General features: G+C 39.3%; 1 protein-coding gene across 12 annotated transcripts in view; it reads left to right on the top strand.

Annotated features, from left to right (window-relative positions):
- Positions 1 to 27,943, top strand: part of DMD (dystrophin) — a 1,873,751-nt gene that overhangs the window by 1,147,999 nt on the left and 697,809 nt on the right. For all 12 annotated transcript variants that reach the window (XM_075265063.1, XM_075265067.1, XM_075265060.1 and 9 more), the window contains one exon: positions 18,573 to 18,748. In XM_075265063.1, the coding sequence (XP_075121164.1) occupies positions 18,573 to 18,748 (176 nt within the window). The remainder of the gene's footprint in view (positions 1 to 18,572; positions 18,749 to 27,943) is intronic.

A 27,943-nucleotide genomic window follows, 5' to 3' on the forward strand; every position in this document is an offset into this window, starting at 1 on the left:
TGGACACAGATGCTCCTCTGTTAGGTTCGTGGAATCGTGACGTGGAGAGGCAGGTTGAGGGACAATGAAAGGAGCGGAGAACAGCTCTGGGGAGCAGGGACAGTTTGGGTTATTGTTCTGTAAAGCTTCGGAATTTTGGGAGGAAGGAAGACAAGACTGTTGGGTAATAGGAGGAGAGGAGGCAGAGTCTGACTGGCTGCTGGACAATGTGCTGTAAGCGTTCTCTGACAGCCATTGCAAGACCTGTTCCTGGTTCTCGGGCCTACTAAGGTTTGTACCCTGCAGTTTAGTTAATGTGGCAAGCAACCCTGGCACTGTGGAGTGGCGCAATGCTTGCTGCCCCACAGGAGTAGGCACGGGACGCCCTGTGGCTTCACTGCTACCTTGCTCCCCAGAACCATTCCCCCGACCTCGCCCACGGCCTCGTCCACGTCCCTTTCCGGGAGCCTTGCGCATTTTGAATTCCTAGTTAGAAATTGGCACTGTATACCAGTAGTAAAAATTGTGGGTGCACGTAACCCCAATATATTCTTTGAATTCCCAGTCAGACACTGGCACTATATGGCAGTAGCAAGAAATGAGGGTATTTGTATTCCCAATATACTCTTTGAATTCCCAGTCAGACAATGGCACTGTATACCAGTAGTAAAAATTGTGGGTGCACGTAACCCCAATATATTCTTTGAATTACCAGTCAGAAACTGGCACTATATGGCAGTAGCAAGAAATGAGGGTATTTGTATTCCCAATATATTCTTTGAATTCCCAGTCAGACACTGGCACTATATGGCAGTAGCAAGAAATGAGGGTATTTGTATTCCCAATATATTCTTTGAATTCCCAGTCAGACAATGGCACTGTATACCAGTAGTAAAAATTGTGGGTGCACGTAACCCCAATATATTCTTTGAATTACCAGTCAGAAACTGGCACTATATGGCAGTAGCAAGAAATGAGGGTATTTATAACCCCAATATATTCTTTGAATTCCCAGTCAGACAATGGCACTGTATACCAGTAGTAAAAATTGTGGGTGCACGTAACCCCAATATATTCTTTGAATTCCCAGTCAGACACTGGCACTATATGGCAGTAGCAAGAAATGAGGGTATTTGTATTCCCAATATATTCTTTGAATTCCCAGTCAGACAATGGCACTGTATACCAGTAGTAAAAATTGTGGGTGCACGTAACCCCAATATATTCTTTGAATTACCAGTCAGAAACTGGCACTATATGGCAGTAGCAAGAAATGAGGGTATTTATAACCCCAATATATTCTTTGAATTCCCAGTCAGACAATGGCACTGTATACCAGTAGTAAAAATTGTGGGTGCACGTAACCACAATATATTCTTTGAATTACCAGTCAGAAACTGGCACTATATGGCAGTAGCAAGAAATGAGGGTATTTATAACCCCAATATATTCTTTGAATTCCCAGTCAGACAATGGCACTGTATACCAGTAGTAAAAATTGTGGGTGCACGTAACCCTAATATATTCTTTGAATTACCAGTCAGAAACTGGCACTATATGGCAGTAGCAAGAAATGAGGGTATTTGTATTCCCAATATATTCTTTGAATTCCCAGTCAGACACTGGCACTATATGGAAGTAGCAAGAAATGAGGGTATTTGTATTCCCAATATATTCTTTGAATTCCCAGTCAGACAATGGCACTGTATACCAGTAGTAAAAATTGTGGGTGCACGTAACCCCAATATATTCTTTGAATTCCCAGTCAGACACTGGCACTATATGGCAGTAGCAAGAAATGAGGGTATTTGTATTCCCAATATATTCTTTGAATTCCCAGTCAGACAATGGCACTGTATACCAGTAGTAAAAATTGTGGGTGCACGTAACCCCAATATATTCTTTGAATTACCAGTCAGAAACTGGCACTATATGGCAGTAGCAAGAAATGAGGGTATTTATAACCCCAATATATTCTTTGAATTCCCAGTCAGACAATGGCACTGTATACCAGTAGTAAAAATTGTGGGTGCACGTAACCCCAATATATTCTTTGAATTACCAGTCAGAAACTGGCACTATATGGCAGTAGCAAGAAATGAGGGTATTTGTATTCCCAATATATTCTTTGAATTCCCAGTCAGACAATGGCACTGTATACCAGTAGTAAAAATTGTGGGTGCACGTAACCCCAATATATTCTTTGAATTCCCAGTCAGACACTGGCACTATATGGCAGTAGCAAGAAATGAGGGTATTTATAACCCCTATATATTCTTTGAATTCCCAGTCAGACAATGGCACTGTATACCAGTAGTAAAAATTGTGGGTGCACGTAACCCCAATATATTCTTTGAATTCCCAGTCAGACACTGGCACTATATGGCAGTAGCAAGAAATGAGGGTATTTGTATTCCCAATATACTCTTTGAATTCCCAGTCAGACAATGGCACTGTATACCAGTAGTAAAAATTGTGGGTGCACGTAACCCCAATATATTCTTTGAATTCCCAGTCAGAAACTGGCACTATATGGCAGTAGCAAGAAATGAGGGTATTTGTATTCCCAATATATTCTTTGAATTCCCAGTCAGACAATGGCACTGTATACCAGTAGTAAAAATTGTGGGTGCACGTAACCCCAATATATTCTTTGAATTACCAGTCAGAAACTGGCACTATATGGCAGTAGCAAGAAATGAGGGTATTTATAACCCCAATATATTCTTTGAATTCCCAGTCAGACAATGGCACTGTATACCAGTAGTAAAAATTGTGGGTGCACGTAACCCCAATATATTCTTTGAATTCCCAGTCAGACACTGGCACTATATGGCAGTAGCAAGAAATGAGGGTATTTGTATTCCCAATATACTCTTTGAATTCCCAGTCAGACAATGGCACTGTATACCAGTAGTAAAAATTGTGGGTGCACGTAACCCCAATATATTCTTTGAATTACCAGTCAGAAACTGGCACTATATGGCAGTAGCAAGAAATGAGGGTATTTATAACCCCAATATATTCTTTGAATTCCCAGTCAGACACTGGCACTATATGGAAGTAGCAAGAAATGAGGGTATTTGTATTCCCAATATATTCTTTGAATTCCCAGTCAGACAATGGCACTGTATACCAGTAGTAAAAATTGTGGGTGCACGTAACCCCAATATATTCTTTGAATTCCCAGTCAGACACTGGCACTATATGGCAGTAGCAAGAAATGAGGGTATTTGTATTCCCAATATATTCTTTGAATTCCCAGTCAGACAATGGCACTGTATACCAGTAGTAAAAATTGTGGGTGCACGTAACCCCAATATATTCTTTGAATTACCAGTCAGAAACTGGCACTATATGGCAGTAGCAAGAAATGAGGGTATTTATAACCCCAATATATTCTTTGAATTCCCAGTCAGACAATGGCACTGTATACCAGTAGTAAAAATTGTGGGTGCACGTAACCCCAATATATTCTTTGAATTACCAGTCAGAAACTGGCACTATATGGCAGTAGCAAGAAATGAGGGTATTTGTATTCCCAATATATTCTTTGAATTCCCAGTCAGACAATGGCACTGTATACCAGTAGTAAAAATTGTGGGTGCACGTAACCCCAATATATTCTTTGAATTCCCAGTCAGACACTGGCACTATATGGCAGTAGCAAGAAATGAGGGTATTTATAACCCCTATATATTCTTTGAATTCCCAGTCAGACAATGGCACTGTATACCAGTAGTAAAAATTGTGGGTGCACGTAACCCCAATATATTCTTTGAATTCCCAGTCAGACACTGGCACTATATGGCAGTAGCAAGAAATGAGGGTATTTGTATTCCCAATATACTCTTTGAATTCCCAGTCAGACAATGGCACTGTATACCAGTAGTAAAAATTGTGGGTGCACGTAACCCCAATATATTCTTTGAATTCCCAGTCAGAAACTGGCACTATATGGCAGTAGCAAGAAATGAGGGTATTTGTATTCCCAATATATTCTTTGAATTCCCAGTCAGACAATGGCACTGTATACCAGTAGTAAAAATTGTGGGTGCACGTAACCCCAATATATTCTTTGAATTACCAGTCAGAAACTGGCACTATATGGCAGTAGCAAGAAATGAGGGTATTTATAACCCCAATATATTCTTTGAATTCCCAGTCAGACAATGGCACTGTATACCAGTAGTAAAAATTGTGGGTGCACGTAACCCCAATATATTCTTTGAATTCCCAGTCAGACACTGGCACTATATGGCAGTAGCAAGAAATGAGGGTATTTGTATTCCCAATATACTCTTTGAATTCCCAGTCAGACAATGGCACTGTATACCAGTAGTAAAAATTGTGGGTGCACGTAACCCCAATATATTCTTTGAATTACCAGTCAGAAACTGGCACTATATGGCAGTAGCAAGAAATGAGGGTATTTATAACCCCAATATATTCTTTGAATTCCCAGTCAGACAATGGCACTGTATACCAGTAGTAAAAATTGTGGGTGCACGTAACCCCAATATATTCTTTGAATTACCAGTCAGAAACTGGCACTATATGGCAGTAGCAAGAAATGAGGGTATTTGTATTCCCAATATATTCTTTGAATTCCCAGTCAGACAATGGCACTGTATACCAGTAGTAAAAATTGTGGGTGCACGTAACCCCAATATATTCTTTGAATTACCAGTCAGACACTGGCACTATATGGCAGTAGCAAGAAATGAGGGTATTTGTATTCCCAATATATTCTTTGAATTCCCAGTCAGACAATGGCACTGTATACCAGTAGTAAAAATTGTGGGTGCACGTAACCCCAATATATTCTTTGAATTACCAGTCAGAAACTGGCACTATATGGCAGTAGCAAGAAATGAGGGTATTTATAACCCCAATATATTCTTTGAATTCCCAGTCAGACAATGGCACTGTATACCAGTAGTAAAAATTGTGGGTGCACGTAACCCCAATATATTCTTTGAATTCCCAGTCAGACACTGGCACTATATGGCAGTAGCAAGAAATGAGGGTATTTGTATTCCCAATATATTCTTTGAATTCCCAGTCAGACAATGGCACTGTATACCAGTAGTAAAAATTGTGGGTGTATATAGCCCCAATTCTATTGCTAGGGGACTTGCAGGGTATTTCTGGGGTGAAGGTGGGGGGGCACACCGTTGGAACGGGTATCGGGGTATATATCGGGTATACGGGAATACACTGACAGTGTATTCCATTCAGGATCCTGGGAAAGCTGGGTTGCGGCGATTGAGCCCGTCAGTGCCACGTTACACTGACAAGCTTCTCCCTGGAATTTAGCTCTTACAAGAGCTGTTGGTTGTCTTCTCCTTCCTATCCTAGCCTGTCCCTGCCTACCCAGAATCTAAGCCCTAGCTAGCTGGACGGAAACCTCCGTCCTCGGTGAATTGCAAGCTCAGAATGACGCGAACCTGGGCGGCGCTGTTCTTTTAAATTAGAGGTCACATGTTTTCGGCAGCCAATGGGTTTTGCCTACTTTTCTCAACGTCACCGGTGTCGTAGTTCCTGTCCCACCTACCCTGCGCTGTTATTGGAGCAAAAAAGGCGCCAGGGAAGGTGGGAGGGGAATCGAGTAATGGCGCACTTTACCACGCGGTGTTCGATTCGATTCGAACATGCCGAACAGCCTAATATCCGATCGAACATGAGTTCGATAGAACACTGTTCGCTCATCTCTATTTATCAGCCTTTAAGCCATAAATAGTAACAAGGGATAGAAGTGGGATTTTAGGTACACTAAAATGTAACTTTTATTTGTTTAATTAAAAAGTTTCAGTGATAACAAGTAAATAAAATACGTTCAAAAAAAGGCATGTTTGGTGTGTCTTTTCTGCCCACACTCACCCCAGCTTCACTCCTAATATAGCAGTGTAGGTGATTAAACTGAATCCCTTAAATCCCCGCCTACAGACATCAGATGTAGCAAATGTAACATATATAGCACCACATACAAATGTCAACCACTCAATATTCGATTCACTTGTAGTGGCTAAGGAGGGGAAATGGCATTGCTATACTCCATTTAGAGCTAGTCTCGGGCAACTAGAACACTCAGCTATTTTTCTTGTGAGTTACAATCACCTAGAGACTAGAATACACATGCCACCAAACTCACTGTGGACCAGTATATAAGAAAGCGCCCAAAGTCATACATTCATCACTCCACTTAATTTGTTGTAGCTTGGAGAGGGGGGATGACATTGCTATACTTAAGTTTGGGCTAATCTCGGGCAGTTGGGACCTTTAGCTCTTTTACTTGTAAGCCACAGTCACCCACAGACTCATACACACATGCTAGATAGATCGCTATAATAAGCGTATAGAAAAGGCCTGACGCGTTTCAATTAACTCCAACATGGAGCTAAATCATCAGAGGCTCAATAGGAACGTGCTGTAAATACAGCGCTGTTTAAACGAGCTTCATACACGCTCGGTCGGTCATAGTTTTTGACCGCCCATAGATAGCCATAAATACTCTCAAAGTTCTGTTATGTCCAACAAAAGAAGTTATATAACAATTTGCACATTATAGAAGTTTTGCTTTCTGCAGTATATATTGTCTTGCAATGGCAACTATATCTATTTTCATTCATTCAGCAGATGCTATTCATATTGGAGCTGGAAATGTCTAATAATTCTGGTTATCTGCATGTGTTTATACATATCAATTTGCATCTTCACTACTTCTAATCATTTAGGAAAATGAGGAGCTGCTGAAAGCCTGGAAAACATGAAGTGAATAGCACTAGTTTGCTTATTGTTATCTCTGCTTGGGATTTAGAAGCAATTTCTGAATGAATATACACTGTAACAGAATCATACAGTTATTGAAGGCATGCTTGGTTTTAGTATTCATCGTATGGTCCTCAATGCAGCAATGTGGGATAAGATAAAATTATTCCCCAAGTACAATATCATCATAGATCTCTCAAATATTTCCAGTTCTAATTATTCTGGTTAGTTATTCCTGCAAGTAAACCACAGATTCTGCATAGCATCTCAGTATAAGAGATGTAATTGTACTTGAATCGTATTAGTATTAAATATTAATGAACATTAGATAAAAAGATTATCACTTGTCTAGTATTGAAGGTCATCATCTTCTTTGGGGCCCGTAAAAACCTGGGCCTGGGTGCAACTGCTACTTCTGCAGCCCTGATAGCTGCTTCTGGACCTAAAAACAGCCGACATTCTTTCTTCATCACAGACCAAATGAGATTTGCACAGTTTCATACAGTTGTTAATGTCAAAAATACATCTAAAAAGTAGTCATAGCCTCCATACTTAGCAGAAATTTTACATAGATTTGGCAGACGGTGCTTCTTGCCTTTGTGCAGTGCCACTACCAGCTGGAGACCAGCTATGTGCAGGATCATGATATCACATGGAGTTTGGGAAGAGTGGGGCTTAGCTCTCATTCAGTCTAATGATGTAATGGAATGTCATTGAGTGTAATGGAGACAGTGCAGCTCCAGAGCATGAATTATACCAGGGGAAGGAGAGGATTACATGTGTAAGGCAGTATAGGAAAATCTAGCAGGTTTTTGCATGAATTGGGAGCCGCAGGTACATTTATTTTGGTGTATTTAATATTTAGCAGTCAAGTACCTTGTATGTTACACAGCTTTCTCACAACCATGAAAGCGAAGTCCTGGCAAGCTATGGTATGATTATAGTGCAAAGATTTAGATTTATGTAGGTAAATATAGTATTCAATATTATTTATTAAAGTTCCACATTATGTTATCCAGCTTTTCCAGAAGTCTGAAAAGCAAACCTGGAAAGCTCTTAATCAATAAGATTTTATTTCATTATATGACTTCATTTATAATTCAGCAGTCTCTATCACAACATTAGGGGTGGTTCACAACTGCTTTTATTTTCCATCCGGGGAGAGTCCTGCATGTCCGACTATGTGTCCGGTTAAAAAAAAATGGTTTTGCCGCGGACCGGCACAAGACGCTCACGGACGGTCACTTTGCAAGCCTTTTCAAGTGAATGGGTTTGAAAACTAACTACTGGGTTCCCGTCACCTCTCCAGTTTCTCGGGGCAGAAGATGGAAGCGGCAGAATTGCCTAAAGCGGGCACAGGCGTGAACCCACCCTTAGTGAGGTAAAGCCAGATGGTGTTGCCATGTGTACGCTACTCCTGCCACTGTTACTTCTGGTACTAGTGGTACTATTGTATCTAGTTCATACTGTATAGACAAAAAGTGTGCAGCCTAAAGCCTGTCCTCTGCTACTGAACTTACTGACTAAATGTACAAAGGATCTCCTGATATTTGAGCAAGTGCTTATTTCCAGCTGATTGAATCTTCTAGGGTGCTGCTGCACAGTGCTCTCCACACTCCAAGTTGGGGCTGCCAGTGCTTTTACTTTACACAAGTGAAGCCAGTAACACCATGTGGCAACTCCCTTACACTGCATTAAAGATACAAGATAATTGAAAGCACATCACCCTGTATAAATTGGGACGCGCTACAACCATTGTTCTCCCATGTATTTTGTACATGTAATTACTAGAGATGAGCGAGTAGTACTCAATCGAGTAGGTATTCGATCGAATACTACAGTATTCGAAATACTCGTACTCGATCGAGTACCACTCGCTATTCGAATGTAAAAGTTTGATGCAGAGCCAGCATTGATTGGCCGAATGCTATACAGTCGGCCAATCAACGCTGGTTCTTCTCCTACCTTTAGAAGTCTTCTCCGTGCAGCTTCCCCGCGGCATCTTCCGGCTGTGCATTCACTCTGCCAGGCATCGGGCCTGGGCAGAGCCGACTGCGCATGTCCGCTTGTAGTGCGGGCATGCGCAGTCGGCTCTGCCCAGGCCCGATGCCTGGCAGAGTGAATGAAGAGCCGGAAGATGCCGCGGGGATGCTGCATGGAGAAGACTTCTCGGAGGATCCAGCCCGACCCTCACTCGTGGACTTGGTAAGTATAATTTGATTGAACGTTGCCTACCCCTGAAACGAGCATTTTCCCCCCATAGACTATAATAGGGTTCGATATTCGATTCGAGTAGTCGAATATTGAGAGGCTACTCAAAACGAATATCGAACCTCGCACATTTTACTGTTCGCTCATCTCTAGTAATTACCAATTAATGTATTAAATTATAGACTGGTATAGATGGGAAATGTAAACTATTACCAATCAATATGTTATATTATAGACTGTGTGAGAAGGTGACAGAGTGCTGGAGTCACAATATATGTCCCCCACATTGCTGACCTATGTGTGGTCCAGGCGGATCTTGAGTAGGCCTCAGCCCAAGTGTGGGTCCTATGCTTGTTAGTGGCCCAAAAAAAGCTGCAGAGCCTATACATCAGGGCAGCTCCTGGAAGTGAGAAAAGATGCTTAGGTCTGTTTTGCTTGATCGTGTGGCGGGAAGTAAGCTACACGTACAGTTAGCCTTATTCTTTATTACTTAGAGCTCGAATGAGCAGGTGTTTTTTTTTTCACCTTTTGCCTGAAGTTAAGGCTGTATTTTCTTTTCCTTATTTTTGTACCTGAAGGTTTATTTATTTTTGCTATTTTTACTAAATAAACCTGTTTGCACCAGATTTTGTGTCCCTGTCTCCAATTGGTTAGGTCCGCACCATTGCTGCTACCAAGCTACCTTCCCTACAACTGGTATAGTTGAACAGTGGTAAACAATTACCAATTAATGTGTCATATCATAGATTGGCACAGTTCTATAATGTACACTAATGTCTAATATGAATTAATTTAAGCTTTTATATGGAACGGTTGCACAACTCTAGATACATGTGCAGTATATGCTGTTGCAAACTATAAATATAAAATTGCTCACTACACCCTATATAATAAACCTAGTCACATGAGTTTTGCAAAGGAAAAAAAAATCTTGAGTGAAATAAAGCATATTTACATGTTGGAGATTAAATGGGTTTAAACTATGTCATTTTACTCTCTGGATACTCTAAAACTGTCAAACTGCATTACTGGTATTCCCCAATATTATCTTTATTCATGGTCTCCAGTGGCAATTTCTAGCAGCAACTGCTGTACAGTCAGACTTTCACATGATATCCAATCTAACCTGACATTTTTTTAATTACTTTAAAGAGCCTTGACAATTACAGGGTTGAAAACATATGTCACAAGTTACTCAAGTAAGTGAAATTGTGCATCCATAATGAGAATCTACCATACATACCAGTTTTATTTCATTGTTCCTGTCTTTGGAACATATTCTAGATGTTCCTTTTCGCATGCACAGCTCTCACACACTTCAAGTAGTCTGAAACCGCCTCCTGCTGATCCATCTCAAGGTGGCCTATATTTCTCACATACATCTAGGACTGACAACTGGCAGGATGGAGGGGTAGGCTTACTTCTATCACCACATTGCACTTTTCACGTTCCCCTAGTACCCTCACTCACTTTCCAGGTCATCAGATTTTTCTGCCAGCTCTACTTATTCGTAGCCATGATCTACCGTCCACCTGACTCAACCTACCAGTTTCTGGATCACTTTGCTTTTTGATTTCTCCTCTTTCTATGCTATGAAATTTCTACCCTTGTCATGGGTGGCTTTAACATCCCCATTGACACTCCTGTCTCCCCAGTTTCTCTCAATGTCCACTTATTTTGGTCTGTCACAATTTACCTCCTCCCCCTGATACTACTTGTTTCACCCCCTCTACCTTATAGATTGTAAGCTCTTGGTCCCATTGTGTGAAGTGACTATTTCTTTGTAATGTATCTTTTATGTCTGTACTTGAACCCTACAAATTTTACACACTACAGTTCTCTTTGTCCCCAATTTCTTCCTTCTCCTTTCCCAATTTGACTCCCAGTCACTACAATAAAACCCTTAAAAGTGCAGTTGCAGCTTCCCCCTTCACTTGAAAATTTTGCCGCAAGAGGCAGCAACCCTGGCACATGCCATAGACGTGTTTTCAGCGGTGGTCTAGGTGTGATGAACTTCTGTGGAGAAAATCACAAACACTTGCAGACTTCCTCCACTTCAAGTTTAAAAACTCAAAAACCCTAACTCTACCCTTCACTTGCCCCCCGTGACCGATCACCTGGGCAAGGTCCTCACTGCAGCCAGTGATTGGCTGAATGGTTGTTTGCTGGGTGTTGAGTAGGACTAGGAAGTAGAGACCAGAGGGCGATTTGGAATTGGAGTAAGAGGGGATTGGTATAGTTAGTATAAAAAAACAATACTAATAACCAGCCAGGTAACCTCTTGAATATGTGAAGCAAGGTAGATAGGTAGAGAATATATTCAATAGACATACTGCGTGCTACAATGCATTCTAGTCATGTGATTTTTGGACTAGGACCTATGAATTTAAAGCGTTTTATCGCTCAGGTTGCATTTGTGTATAATTAATATTTCAGTGAAGAAGGCAATATGACAGAGGAGATAACCTATGCTGCAGTTGTTAAATTATTTCAATGACTATCCCTTTTTGTGTTTTCCCCTTATCTCTAGTTTGCATGAAATGGTTGCCACACATTGAGTGGGAAATAGAACTTGTATATGAATTTCCCTGAAAAGGGAATTTTGCACGCTCATAGTAATAAAGCAATAATACATTTCCGCAATTCCCAAACTCTACAATATCAGGTCTACTCTATTGACGTGGTAAGTGGGTCATTTCCCTGGCCAATTCATTATTGCCACCTTTAAGGAATCCACTGGAATATTGTAGTGAAATTCAGTCAAATGAAAATGATTCTTCCTCTAATTAAGTTCTCAGATGGTGCTAATTTCTTATCAGGATATGCAGTCCTATGACACATGCACCCCAAGGAAAAACAACATTTTTTGTAAATGCGAAAAAAGAAAAATACCCACACAACGGTAAACAATGCAGTATTGTACTTTCTAACTGCCTGGAAAAATTGCAAATCCAGCTCTCATTGTAATTCAAGGGTGTTCAATGCAGATTTCAATTGAATTCTGTTGTGGGATTAAAATTGACGTTCTCGTCAGACAATCTCCACACACTAATGGAAGATTCATATTAATATGGCGAAACAAAAAGGAAATACTTTAATGAAGCTCTTGAGGTGTTTTATCATGTCTCTTGTGTTTACAGCAACATTACAGTTCATTACTTATATATAATTCTATAGCGGTGCTGAATTGACTGTACAAAGCAATTTTATTCCAATGCAGTTCTTATTTTCCATCAAGTACGGTATCAGTGCTCCTTTTCAATTGATTTGTTTCATTTCTTACATTAAATTAAATTTTCTAAAATATATTAAAGAACCAATAGTGTTACAAGAGAGTTGCTGAACATTTTTACCATAGATTAGTGCTAAAAAAAAAACAAACAAAAAACTTGGCATCTATTCTGCATAGAGAATTGTTTGAAGTCAAGTCATACCTGACTTAAAGGTGTTGTATAATGAATACATCTCCTTATAAAGTAGATATTGGTCAGGTGATCAGCTGTTTTGGCTTCTCTATCCCTCATTAGATATCAGTTGTCATAACTATGGGATAGCACATGCAGTTATTAGGTTCCCCTGTTGCATCGGCATGTAGCAATGCAGATGTGTACACACTTAACATAGCTTAAATTTGGTTAATGGGCACAATTTCTCATAAAACCATTGCAATACAATATTACAACATTTTTTACTGGCTTTAGTTTACCACATACCTACACATACACACATAGTAGAGACATCTCATGACAGATTACATCATTTTATATATTTATTTTTTAAAGCTGGTCATCTTATGTCATCTTGAGATATGGTGAATCAGGAGGAAAGACCATTGCAAGGAATAGCCAACCATGTTATGCATGAATAGGCTGGATTTGGCATTGCTTTCCTATAGTAATTTTCCATTCTGGCTTTTATGATGTTCACATGCTCCATGAGTAGATAAGGGTAGTTTGAATTAAAAAGCTTCAATTAAATGTTAGTTTTACTAAATGAGGCATTAAAGAGAATAATTCCTCCTGTTAGCTTCCCACGCTTTGTTCCAACAACCCATAAGCTGGCTATCCACATTAGCTGATAGTTGGCTGGCGGAAATGCCACCTGGTAGTTTTCTTATATGTATGATGTATGATCATTATTACTGACTAAAGTAAAAACTTAAACAACATTCTAGGAACTATTTTGGGCTTTAGGTGCCACTCAAAGGAGTTGCTCTGTTATGGACACTTATCCCCTATCCACAGGACAGCGGATAAGTGTCCAATTGGTGGGGGACTGATCATTGGATCCCCCAATAATCAGGTGGACAGAGGACTGAAAGTCTTGATTGGCACGCCATCCATTCCTATGGGGCTTGTGGCACTGTAATCTCCAGCAGCACCTGCAACCCTATAGAAGTAAATGGAGCACCGGGCATGGAAGTACACAGGTGCTCCATTCACAAGGAATCCTTAGGAGGATTTTTTGTTCCCCATGCTTCTGATGTCTGGGAAAAACTTTGATCAGGCCCCCAGTTTTTGGACACTTTTCCATTGCCCATAATTATATGACTCCTTTCAAAAGTAATGTTGGTTAAGTTTGCAAAGCATTAAACTTGTGACATATCCAGTTTAAATTCATACTGTAGTCCAATATATATATATATATATATATATATATATATATATATATATATATATGTACTGGACTACAGATAGTGGATGATTGACAACATAGGACGCTCAGAAAACAAAACTATGACTGGATGTGGGTACAGATATGGTGATTTAATAGAAATGTGCTTTATTTTTGAATGTTTAGTACACTTTTATTTAAAGAGATTTCCCCATCTCCCTCTCTCACTAGTTTGCCTACTGTCACTTCTTCTCACTTCATCTATTCTTCATCAAACTGGTGGGCTTTACCTGTCTGATGGACAGGACACTATGATGTACCTCAGTAGATATAGACATTGCCTTTACCATGAAAGTTTATTTGTAACCATTACTAGAATTCTAGATTATTAGAAATGGGATATAACGGAAGACCAAATATGCACATTAAATCTATATTATACAAGTTTGGAGAACTGTTACATGCTGCTAGAATTGACAATGGACTTACAGTAAACTGTTAAACTGTTAGCTCTGTTTACGCAGAGAGCTAACACTGTCTAAACCATATCAGCAAACTGACCTGATTACCTGGATGGAAGAGCTGGAGATAACAGCTCTGAAAGTAATACAGAGAACTCAGACCCCCTCCCCTCCAGAGGGCAGCGAGTTACATCATTTTTCTTATAATAAGGAGATAAGGAGATCTAGTCCGGGTTCCTTGACAATGATGTTTAAACAATGGGTTGGAATAATTTCACAAAGAAGGTTAATGAAGTAGCTTTGCTAAAGCAATGTATATAGGAAAACTCTTGAATTTATGTAATACTAGCCTTTGCCTGTGACTTCACCTACGGATTGTTGGCGTTGATGATCCGCCTATATTCAACAAATTGCTGCCATCGATGATTTGCCTCCTCCAGCATTTCAGCGGCTTTCAAGCTGTCCTGCTGCTGAACTTGTTCCTCACACCGTGCATGTGATTGTTCCACATCTCAGCAGCACACTGGGATGCCATATAATGAGCGTGTTGTTGGTGTTGATGATCCACCGGCATCTCAGCACCTCGCTGGAACGTCATATAGTAAGCATGTTGTTGGTGTTGATGATCCGCCTGCTCCGGTGTTTTGGCAGCTGTCAAGCTGGCCTGCCGCTGAACTTGTTCCATGCCCTGTGCCCGTGATTGTCCCAGCAACTCAACAGCTCGCTGGGAGGCCATATAATGAGTGTGTTGTTGGCGTCGATGATCCCTGTCAGCTCCGCTTGAGGAGAACTCTGTGACTTCTGGCTTTCTTCATAGCTGTCGTTGTTTACAACAAATTAGATTTTCTTTTTTTCAGGCATGTTTAAAATTGGCAAACTGCCAATATGAATTAAAGGTGTTTGTCCATGTCAGTTTATCAGCACTGGAGCTGATCAGATAATATTCAAATGTGTATACACAAACCACAGAGAGTTAGCGTGTGTTTACACAGAAGATAAAAGACCTGGGTGAGATAAGGCTGCTGCAGAAGCAGTGTAATATAGTGTGTGAACATCAATTCATATCAGTCGTGAAGCAATGTCATTTCCTGGGATAAAAAGTAGCCTATGTTTTAATCGAGGTTGCAATCTATCTATGTGTCAAATTGTATTCAAATCCGTTCAGCCGTTTGTACGTGATTGAGGAACAAACTTCCAAACATACAAACTTTCACATTTAGTAGGCTAGAAGTTTAGGATCTTTGAGATGGGAATAACCCTGTAATGATGCATCCATCATTTAAAGAGCACATGAGCTTTAGAATCCTTTTTTGTTGTTTATATGCATCTAGAATAAAAAATAAATAAATAAATAAATAAATAAATAAATAAAGCAACTTTGTGTGCAGTTAGATTCTACCATTTGGGGCAGATTTATTTTAACGGTCTAAAAGTAAAACTGTCTTGGTTGCCCATAGCAACTAATCACTGCATAATTTTCATTTTATTTTCTGCTCCTGAAAAATTAAAGACAGTTTTGCTTCTAGATCATTTTAATAAATCATAGCTCCTAAGCAAACTTCTATATCTAAGTAAAAAAAAAAAACTTAACCAAGGCCTTGAAAAACAGACAGAAGGTTTGTTTATAGTCTGCAAACGTTGTCAACATCCTGTATACTTAAGTTTTGTGGTGCATAGTAGTTGTATTGCTGAATTGCTTCATTTTTCATTGTATTAAAGTAATAGAAAAATTGTTGGTTATCTTTCAACAAAATAAACAGATGTTGTGAATAGACATACAATGTACAGTGATTCTTGGTGTGTAAGCTGTTTTGCTGTTTATTGCTCTCCTCCATTTTCTTATTTATGTCATTGGATATGGACATTGTTATAGTACGTTGCTGAGATTGTGAGGAAAAAAAGAAATAAGTACATACAGAATTGGGCGAGCTTCTTTTGTCACTTTTATATTGTACTGTGTCAGGTTTTGATACTATCCACAGTCCATCATTATTTCTTTGTTACTTCTCAAGCTGCTGGTCTGCTCTTTAGTAGTTGTTTTGGAATCTCCCTCAGAAAATATTTTAGAACATATCCCGGGGGCATACAAATCACAGTGTGCTAGTTGACAGAATTTCAGAAAAGATTCTTTGATTCCTGATGTTCAACCAGCAGAAGGATATTTCTGTCCTGTCAAGCTGTGGCTGATTGTGAATCAAATACTCTAGCAGTGGATTAAAAAAGATGTTGTACATGTTTAGAATTCTGCGCACTATAATCTGCAGTTACATACTTTACTCCAGACGTATTCATTCCTAGACTGAAATGGTGTCCAGCTTAATGCACAATATATCATTTACTATCAAATGAGGAAATACTGCAAACACACACCTTGAAGGCATCCTGCTAGGTGTTTCTTCCACAAAACCTGATCCCAGCATGTGCAGCATCAAGTAATGACCTTTCCTATGGTGCCCTTCACTAAATTTTTTGTAGCGGAAAAGAGATTTCTTGCAAATTTACCCTAACCAGTCACAAGGTGCGGGAGACAGCTTCATCTAGTCATGCAGTCATCATACTATATCGTGCCTTGTGCAGTGTGATTGAATGTCCGTCATTGTCAGACAACTGTCCAATACCCTACCTGCTGGTTTCACATTTAGTACAATGACTGCATGAGTAAATAAAGATGATCCTCACCTCTCTCTATCAGTTGCCATGTAAATACATTAAAAATACTTTCTAAGGATCACTTAAGGAAATGAAGAGGATTTGTAATATTTTCATGGTTCTATGATTTATCCACACACAATATCTATAAAGAAAGAGAGATAGTATCTTCCACAAATGAAAAAATATAAATATATATAAATATTTCAACCAAATTACAGTGGTGTGTTGTCACCCAGTGTCAGGGGCACATGTCCCACAATAATTCATCCTTACACTCCTAGATATAACATAGGGACAGGGGACTGCTGCAGCCCATCATGGTGACCTGTTTACAGATGACATGGGACTAGGGTTGAGCGATCGGGATCGGAAAAGATCGGATTCCGATCGGCGATAGAGAAAATTTCATGATCGCGATCAGAATTCCGATCCCAATCTTTTCGGGTGGGATTGAGATCGGGGCTTATTTCCCACAATGCTTGGCTATTGACCAAACATTGTGGGAAAAGCTTAGCACCCATAGGAATGAATGGAGCGGCCGGCTGCTTAACCCCCTGCGTGCTGGCTGCATCCATTCATTCCTATGGATTTACCACAGCCTGCCACTCTTCTACTTCGTCCCTGTTTTACTGTATACTCAGCTGAATACACGGTAAAACAGGGACGAAGCAGAAGAGTGGCAGGCTGTGGTAAATTACTGTGTGCTGCGCTGCTGTGAGGATGACGAGGCAAGTTCACGAGTAGATAGATACTACTGTACATTGACTTGTCTATCTACTAGACAAGTCAATGTACAGTAGTATCTATCTACTCGCGAACTTCGCTCAACTTACCTGCTCAGAAGTGCTGCAGCTGCCCTCTGCTGGTCCGGTCCTCTGTTCTTCATGTGGCTTCAGAGCGCCCTGCGCCCCGCCCCCGCCTCCACCTCCCTAGACTAGTATTATAGAGAAGGCAGGGCTTAGGAGAGTGTGGGCGGGTACTGGGAGGGGAGTCGTGAGTGATGCACTCACATCTTCCCGCCCACACTCTCCAGCCACACCAAACTCCCTGCATCTCTACAATACTAGTCTAGGGAGGCAGGGGGGGCAGGGCGCTCTGAAGATGTGAAGGATAGAGGACCCTGGGAGCTGCAGGTAAGCGAAAACCGGGGGGGGGGGGTTAATCACTACACAGCGTGGGGTCCAAAAATGGAATCAATTTTTGGACTACATGCTGTGTAATGAATAGGATCATTTTTTAAATCTGATCTCCGATTATTTAAAAAATCCCATTGACTTGCATTGGGATCGGGTTTGAATAGAAAATGATCGGAAATCAGATTTTAAAAACGATCCTGAAATTTCAAGATCGGCTCAACCCTACATGTGACTGCTGTTTGTGAAGAGGTGACTGCTGAGGTCTGGGATTTTCTGCAGTGGTCACCAGGCACAAACGGCCGAGAGACCAGTGTACAAACAAACAGACCTGAGAAGAGGTGAGTACTTCTTTGTTATAGTTATAGGCCCGCTAGAAGCAATAGAAACTCATTAAAAAAAAGTGTTGGTACACCATTTTAACAGTAAAGTCATTGAAAAGTCATTGACACACCTAAGATAATACTCTGTGTGACAGTGTTGTTAATGTGTTAGGTATGAAAGTTAAACCTGCTACACCTGTAAGCAGGTAGATATAATATCGCCTTGATACAGCATAATACATAGTCTCAAATGTATATTGCTGTCTGCAGATATCGGTCAACATTTCTGCTATTCTCTTTACTTCAAGGCCTTAAAGCAATAGTTACATGCCCATGTCATATCTGTTACATATCCATTTAGGTTACTACTAGTGATTGTGAGATACATTATTCTTTGATAACTAAAATATACATGTTTTGCTCTCCAGACACTTGAAGATGGCATAGTGGAACAGCTCGCTGTTGTGAAAACACTGAATGTATCTGGCGGACAGATTGCTGAGCAGTCCTCAACTGCTGAAGCTGCTCATATTAAAGAGAATTTGGATACCTTAAATTCTCGCTGGCATACAGTCAATAGAAAGCTACAAGAGAGAAGAGCAAGGTGAGTACTTCTCCATCTACTTAAGAGTTTTTTTCTAGTATCCAAGAAGTCATGTTTCACAGAGGTGATAAAATTATAAGAGGTTATCCATTTATAAAATCCCCATAACAATAGGGCAGACAGGTTGTTTCTTCCAGACCACAATAGAGATTATTATAAGATCTTATTCATATTGCATGTGTATGTGTTCAAACACCCAAAGTTAAGTCCTTACTTTCTTGCAAATGAATATATTGAACCTCAGCTAAACGTGTTTACTTTGCATCAATAACTTAAGCTTGGTGAGTTTTTCAATGACCAATTTAATAATTTCATTTCCTAAATAACACTCTGAAATCTAAAATTTGATGAAAAATATTGACTTGGCTAGAAATGCTTTGCAGTTGCAAAAACCTTATGTCGTAAAATAAATACATCAGTCAATACTTTTTCTCTTTCTGCCTAAGCTGTGACGGATCCATATTACTCCACATGCTAGTCAAGGTATTCAATCCTGTGAAAGTATTCAATCCTTGTGTGTTCTGCTGGATTACCAATGATATTTACACTCCTTTATTTTGAAATCGACTTTTACAGCTGGAACATTTGTACTTTTTTTTTTTATTTGAACATCCTAAAGTAAAAATGGCATTGGTTTTCTGATTCGTGTGATCAAACAATTTACTATGCCATTTTTAGGAAAAAAGCTAAAATACAGTACTTAGTATCATGTTTTACTAGTGTAATTTCAGGACCCTGGAGGATGGTTACCAGGCAAGTAAGACGTATAGAGACTTGCTGCAAATGCACAATGGTGGCTTTATTGGCTGTAGTTTACAAAGTCCAAACACAAAATAGCTTACATCAGCAAAAAGGCAACTCAAACAGTACGGCTTACTTCAGCCACGTGGCAGAGTTCATTAACAGCACAAAGCAGTCTCTGTGAAAACAGTCTCCGAGGCTCCCCAAGTTGGCACTTGGTGTCCACTGGTTCTCCACACAGTCCCAGTGTTTGGTGCTCAGGTTCCACTGTCAGCATCAGGAAGGAGAGTGAGCCCCACCCTCCTATCTGGTCAGGGTTAAAGAGGACCTTTCATGGTTTGGGGCACAGGCAGTTCTATATACTGCTGGAAAGCCCACAGTGCACTTAATTCAGCGCACTGTTGGCTTTCCTGATCTGTGCCCTGGGTAAAGAGCTTTCGGTCCCGGTACCGTAGCTCTTTACAATCAGCTGATTGATGAACGGTGGTCCTGCTAGCGGTCAGTCCATTTACCGCTTGTTCTGACTGCACAGTGTCTTTAATGTGTGGTCCGATGGTGAGGACCTTGTGAATAGACCCCTGATGAATCTCACCCTTAGAGAGGAAACGCATAGGGTCAAATTATATAGTAATTGATGTGATACCCACACACGGATAATCTGAACAGTGACCTAGCCAGTGGTACCTCCCTTCTCTATTGGTGTGGCGTTAGGCCAGTAGCCTCAGAGGAGTGTGGGAGTAACCCACTGAGCCTACAACTATTTGGTCTTGTTCCTATTTAAATCTGTGGAGTTCTTGGTGCACATTGTATGTTGTAATAGGGAGACAGATAGTGTTCTACTGTAGGGCGAATTACTTACAGTGTTACCTCCCGTCTTCACATTCGTTCACTTTTTGTATAGCGGATACTGGTGTGGGGCATGTTTTATTAATTTTTATTCCTATGGTGGATTAGTCAATCCCCCTTCAGTGAATCTTGTTTATAAGGTTCTTTTATTGATATATTGGTTGTAAATTACTGAATGCTTTGTGGTATTATTGTATTTTTTTCACATTGAATTCAACAGAGGGAAGGCACAAAGTTAACCTTAGAGAGGATTATAACATTAAACAGGAGATACATTTGCCCACACTATTTTTCAGTCTGTAGGATTTCCTGCACCATCTAAGACAGTGTGTTTAACTTCTTGCAGATAACACAGAGGTTAGATTCCTCCATTCCACTTTTGACTAGCAAACAACTGAGGACCACAGCAGAATTGCCAAGGGTCAGACTTGAGCGTGCCTTTTGCTGTTTATATCACATTGCCATTTTTGCAGTACATGTAGATGAGTTACAAGTACAAAACCACTGCATACATTAAAGGACTTAATCAACTACAGTAAGCCATGAAGCAGTTAAGTATATTATATGCCATCCAGTAGCAAATAGCAGCTCTTTGTGTATAGGTATGGTCAGCAGTTGTTGCAGAATACAAACTAATATGTAGAAACATATCTACAGTATACAGCATCTACACAGGTTCCAATCACCTGTGCTATGTACAATAGATCTGCAGTAACAAGCTAGCTACCTAGATCTTAAAGTTTTATGATCCAAGTAAAAATCCATGTTCATAGGGATAAAAAGACTTGCTAATTTATTGTTGTGTTTAGTATTCATTAAACATTTATGGAAAGATATGTTTACGTGTTTGAAGTCCACTGCTGCACTGCGGAAACGCCACCGGCATTATTAACATCTTATCACTTCTACTATTTCAGGTGTTCATAGCAATGCCTAATGCTGCAAAAGGGAGATGTTTGGTTTTGTTAATGTTTCTGTTTTTGTAGAAGAGATCTACCTTATATGGTCAGGAAATACACCTCTTATCGTTTGGAGGCCACTAATATATAGAAAATAGGGAGAGTAGGATATGTTACGTTTCTTTGGGTATTTAGAAAATTATCAAAAACCTCTGATAAAGAAATCTTTAAGGCTAGGCCACATAGGCAGGCCACTGGGCATGAGGCACATGGGCAAGCCACTGGGGGTGAGGTACACAGGCAAGCCACTGGGGAAGAGGCACACGGGCAGGCCATTGGGGATGAGGCACACGGGCAGTCCACTGGGGATGAGGCACACAGGCAGGCCACTGGGGATGAGGCACACGGGCAGGCCACTGGGGATGAGGCACACTGGCAGGCCACTGGGGATGAGGCACATGGGCAGGCTACTGGGGATGTGGTACACGGGCATGCCACTGGGGATGAGGCACACGGGCAGGCCACTGGGGATGAGGCACATGGGCAGGCTACTGGGGATGTGGTACACGGGCATGCCACTGGGGATGAGGCACATGGACAGGCCACTGGGGATGAGGCACATGGTCAGGCCACTGCAGATGAGGCACCCAGTTATTTGGTGTGATCTACAATACCAGCATAGAGGATAAGCACTGGTATACCTATAGGGGTTACATGGCTGCAGCTTAGGTTGCATATCCAGAATTGTTCAGGAACAATTTGGTTTTAAGTTTTGGTTTTCTTGGGTTACTGGTGGAGTGCAGTATTTTTGGGTAGTATTAAATTACTTACCTATGGTCTTATAAGTCTTCACAATGGTCTTCATCCAGATAGAGTTAAGGGACAAAGTAAATGCTCCTAAAATGTGTAGATAGGATGAGGATGATGGTTGTGAAGAGATGATAGGTGGAAGGGCCAAATCAGTGCACCTATGAGCCTTTAGGTAGATGTCAGTCATTGCTTTGGGTTTATTCTGTGGCTTACAATCTTAATAATACAAAAAGCCTTGAGGAGGTGTTTGAATGAATTGTCAGTCAAGCATGCAAACTTCAGCTGCAGTCTATGTCTACAACGTGTCAAAGAGAACATGTTATACATTCAACTTCACTTGAAGAAGTAAGATTATTTAAAGCTGATATATCATTTATTAATTTGATCAAAGTGATATGATTAGATTTACATATCAAATTCAATGGTGCATGATGTCTCAGTACACTGAAGACTGTCAGCTTGCTGGTAGCATCACATCTAAACAGAAGCACAATACTCTAAAGAGATGAGTCTGGATTTCACTAGTTAAAAAGTTTTAGAGAGGTTCAAAGATCTTCAAGTACTTAACAAGAGAGATGCAGGTAAACAGGAAATGGTACAAGGGAAGAAAATAAGAAAAGTAAGAAAAACATTAAGAAAGGAAAGGACCAGCTGAGAAACTAAGAAATAGAGGGGATACTTGAAAATTAAGTAGCAACGAGTAATAGATTGGGTTTTTCCTAAAGGAAGTAGAAAGTTGAATGTGTCCCATCTAATTGGAAATGGGAAAGAGAGTTTTTGCCCTAAAGACAAATAATCTCATTAATTCCCGTAGTGCGGTTGGGTCATCACACGGATGTGTTCTTCCTTACCTTTCCTTTTGGCTTAATATATCCCAAAAAGAGAGGAGCAAGATGACCAGTATTGAAAAGAAAAATGATTTTGCAGCACTTTACTGGGAGTTGCTTAAGCTGCCATGTTGTAATAATGTATTAGACTTAATCCTGAGAAAGTAGAGTTCTTCATGATATGGAAAGGTAAGGATGGTCACACCTGTACACCCTATGATTTGGATAATGCAGTCTCACAGTTATCCCCATCGGGCAGCATTACTCTATGAAATCGCAACTTCTGCAGCAATTTTTCTCGACATTACAATGGGAGAATATTTAAAGCTCCTTTGTAATATGTTACAAAGTTGCCCGAGATGATTTCAACAATAACCCAGATGATTTAGTAACAGTTTACAGTATTAATAATTGAAACTTATTGTTATATAAAACCATACATATTGTTGCTTACTCCCAATAAATCCAATTTGCAGGAATTATTGTATGAAATTTTTCATGTCACCGAAATGAACCTTCTATTTTCAAGATACAGTGTTTTGCAAAGTAAAAAAAGCTGAAGTGTCTTGTAGCATTACTTAAAAGCCAGCAAGTGAAACTAATGAAAAGGAACGAAGAAACAGCAGGGCAGATTTGGGAATCAATACAAGTTGAACCATATGCCATTTAAAAGACTTTCTTTGAGCATTCCTGTATTACGACGAGACTATTAATCATGCCTACTTTCATTTTCAATGCAATAATTATTACTTATCAGTCCTCCACCTGTTTCCTATTACCAGCTCTCATTACATGAAGGGTGAAATGGAGATTTATTCTCGCCTCACAATATGTTCTGTAGGGTGACATACTGCACGCCATATTTCTTCTTGTATGTTTCCAGAAATCAGCATGGCTTCTGTTTGACCTCGATGTCTGTATATTAGTAATAATTTACTTGCACATTAGAAAGTGTAAGGGTCAGCAAACAAGCAACTTTACCCCCAAGTAAGGGTAGTCAATCAGTTGATAAATACAGATTTAGACTCCATTAGTGTAACAGTAATGGGCTGTTGGTTCATTGCAAATCCAATACCGAGGCATTTTATAACTACATGGACAGATACAGTTGAAAGGCTTGTGTGAATTATTTGGCTTCTGTGTTGGGATAGTGTCTGAAGGTTTTAGACATCAAGCAGGCTGAACTGCAGGACGGAGATCTGTACTTTTTAATGCTATAAAGATGAATGACTCATTTCAATAGTCCCTCTACTATTATATGTTCTATCTACAATTTTTGTCGTTCACTTCTGGAGTGTTTTGTTATATAAACTACCATAGGAAATGTGTTTGAAAAATTGAATACAGATTTTAAAGCGTAATATGTAAATATAAGCAATTTCTGATCTGGTATTTAACTTTATAGAGAGCTAATAGTCTCTTAACGTCCCATTAGAGGTGTGTTTCATACTCTCAGTAAAAAATAAAAAAAATTGTTTGTAAAAAGCCATTCTGTTTCCAAGAGATAGGAACCTTTATTATTTACTATGAGAGTATAACATTTGTCCTGGCCATGTAATGGACATATAGATGTTCAGCTAGATATAAGACACATCAAATAACCTTAGTGTAATGAGTCCTGTACTTGTGTGTCCATTACATGGCCAGAACAGATCTTACCCACTGGAAGTAAACCATCCCAATTCCTATTGACTGCATAGACCATACTGAGCTCACTTCTTTTATTGGATGAGAATCATTCAAAGATTTCATTTAAAGTTCAGCCATTAAGCCTATTAGCATGGCAGATGATGCACAAGTATCTGAAGATGCCTTCTGGCCACTGGACTCCCAGTGAGCTAATCTATCATCAACTCCATCACTTTCATCTCGGCAATAACCATCCACTGAAATTTGGTATAGGACATAGGAAAAAGAAAGCTTTACAACAAAAAAAACATGTAATAACTCGAGAAAAAACAAGCTACCATATGCCCATAGTTATGCCAAGAATTAAATTAGCTACAACATGTGCAATACAAAGTGGCTAAGGAGTCTCTTGTCAGCTGTGAAGATGAATGGACCACGCTGGCATTTAGCTTATTAACATTGAAGAAGAACCTCCTCCCCCTGTAAAGCATATGAGGGTAGCTGCCGGACAGTAGGGTCTCATGACCATTAGAAGGAGCTTAAACTCGGACATCTTGAAAGTCATGAGAAATTGATAAAGAAAGTAGAATAGAAACTTTTAAAACTTTTCATTATACAAAAAAAAAAAAAAACTATTTGCTAAAAACAGAATTTTTAATTTTTTTTGTATAGAAATGGGGAGAAAGTGCCTCCAAAAATTACAAAACCAGGACATGGATTTTTTTTGGGGGGATATTGAAAGCAATATATGATTTTCCTTCTCTCAAATTTGTATAATAAATGAAAAAAAGATAATGGTGTCTGAACTTACATGGCAATGAGTCTTCCTGGGTTGGGGTGAACTGTCCACTGACATGATGCTGATATTATTTATGACATAACACAGAACTCCCATGTGCTGTTGTGAAAACCAGGGGCTCCAGGCCTAGTCTCCACAATACATATGGCATTTGTGATAATTAATACATATTTCAAGAGAACGCTGTAGAAGTTCCTGTAACTACTGTCTGTACCTTTTAGATACCAGTGATACCTATAACTCTATCTATCTATCTATCTATCTATCTATCTATCTATCTGGCATTTTATTTACAGTTCAAGATTAAAACAGCATCATAGATGTCCTGACTCATTACCCCCTATTGTTGCACAGGGTCTTTCAGGGGCCATATGCTGGCAGTGTATATAGATGTCAATACTTTCAGCAACAAAGTGGCATCAGTAAAACTGGCATACACGTGATATTTGCAATGGTGATACTGTTTGTTACTAATACACCTGCAGATATTAAATTCTACATTTTTGTCATTACCTTTATAGATATGTACCATCGTTTACTATATTGTGTGTATATATATATATATATATATATATATATATATATATATATATATATATATATATATAATCTTACATTATGCACAGTAAAGTAAATGATGGTCCATATTTATAAAGGTGATAACAAATATGATTTACGGCAAAGACAATTTAATATCAGCAGGTGTATCGATTAAGTGTGTGTGTGTGTGTGTATATATATATATATATATATATATATATATTTACAGTATAGTAAACTTTGGCACATATCTCTAAAAGTGCTGATAAATATGTAGAATTTAATCTCTGCAGTTGTATAAATCACTGCTAATCATTCTCAGCCCGTGAAAGATGAAAGATAATAAATTCTGATCTTGTTCCCAACTTCTTGATTTAAGATATTAAATCTCAACTTTGAAAGCTGGAGACATTCCTCCAGTTGAATTGGTGCATGTCTTTGATGTCTGATAATAGATCTTACTTCATTGCAGAAATGTTTTAGATAAATGTCAATGCTGGTCATGTAAATACCCATCAAAGCAATATGAAGCTCATGAATATTACGAGATCTATAGTGTCTGTGTATAATTTTAGTCATGTTCTTAATTGAGGCATATTTAATTTGTTGAAATAACATCCTGATGAAATGCTTATGTGTGTCAGCCAAATGTGTTTTCCTTTTAATTTATTTCATAGCTTTATAAAGTAAAGCATTATATTCTCATTTATGTAATCTATTACTGTATGCCTCAGAGAATATAATGCAGAAGATTAAAGCATCATTTCTTGTTATTTCAAGGATACTGCCACCTTATGGATAGAATATTGTTTGAATGTTTTCCTTTTGACTATAAGAGTAACTGTTACTTCAAATATTTTTTGTAAATGAACAGTTCAGGTGAAAACAAGAAACCTTATAATATATCTTATTAGAGGAAATTACTCTTATCTACTTTTATTATCTCCTCACCTTCCTGGCAAACTATTCATTTAAGTGAAAGAAAATTTTAAAAAATCCCTTCAGCAGGAAGGGCTTAAAAGCTCTCAGGTTTCTCATCATAGGCATCCCATTGCATACAGTAGCACAACAACAGCAATATGACATGACAATATACTGAAAAACAGAAGCATTGCAGTATATGGTATGATCAATTAAACCCCTAGGGTTCACACTCCTTAAAGAGGACCTTTCGGCTTTCCCAATCTGTGCCCCGGGTAAAGAGCTTTCGGTTCCAATACTGTAGCTCTTTACAGTCAGAAGGGCGTTCCTGACAGTCTGTCAGGAACGTCCTTCACAGCAGCGCCTATCGTGCTGTACAGTGTGAGCGGGGAGGAACGCTCCCTCCCCTCCTAATAATATTTGTCTATGGACGAGCATAGTGAGCAGAGGGAGGGGGGCGTTCCTCCCTGCTCACACTGTACAGCGCGATAGGCGCTGCTGTGGAGAAGGACGTTCCTGACAGATTGTCAGGAACGCCCTTCTGACTGTGAAGAGCTACAGTATTGGGACCAAAAGCTCTTTACCCGGGGCACAGATTGGGAAAGCCAACAGTGCGCTGAATTCAGCGCACTGTCGTCTTTCCAGCAGTATATAGAACTGCCTGTGCCCCAAACCATGAAAGGTCCTCTTTAAACTAAATAAAAGAATTGACAAAGAAAATTAAAGTTTTTAAAAACTAAAATTTTAAATCACCCCTCTTTCCTTATATAAAAATAAGTGCACAAAATGGAATAAAGATATGAATTGTCTTCAAAAATATATATTAAAATATAAATTTACATAGATGAAACTATATCTTGTCCTGCAAAAATGAGCCCTTACATACTGTATCTCTTACTTAGAAATATATAAGAGTTATGAATGTCAGAAAATAGTTATGAAAATAAAGTAATGAGATTTTTACCCAAAAGTCAATACCATAAGAACCATACCAATAAGGAAATAAAAAAAATCACTGTTTCTGTAAGGTGATACAGTATACACAATATTAATATTACGTGAATTATATTCACAGTATAACCAAAATCTTAACATTGAGTATTTCCTATAAATTCATAGTCTACGGAAACCCAAGTGAAAGAATTGTGCCCCTTTAAGTAATGAAAATTTCAACTCTGGAACA

Source organism: Leptodactylus fuscus, chromosome 2 (genome assembly GCF_031893055.1).
Source record: "Leptodactylus fuscus isolate aLepFus1 chromosome 2, aLepFus1.hap2, whole genome shotgun sequence".
Classification (NCBI taxonomy): Eukaryota; Metazoa; Chordata; class Amphibia; order Anura; family Leptodactylidae; genus Leptodactylus; species Leptodactylus fuscus.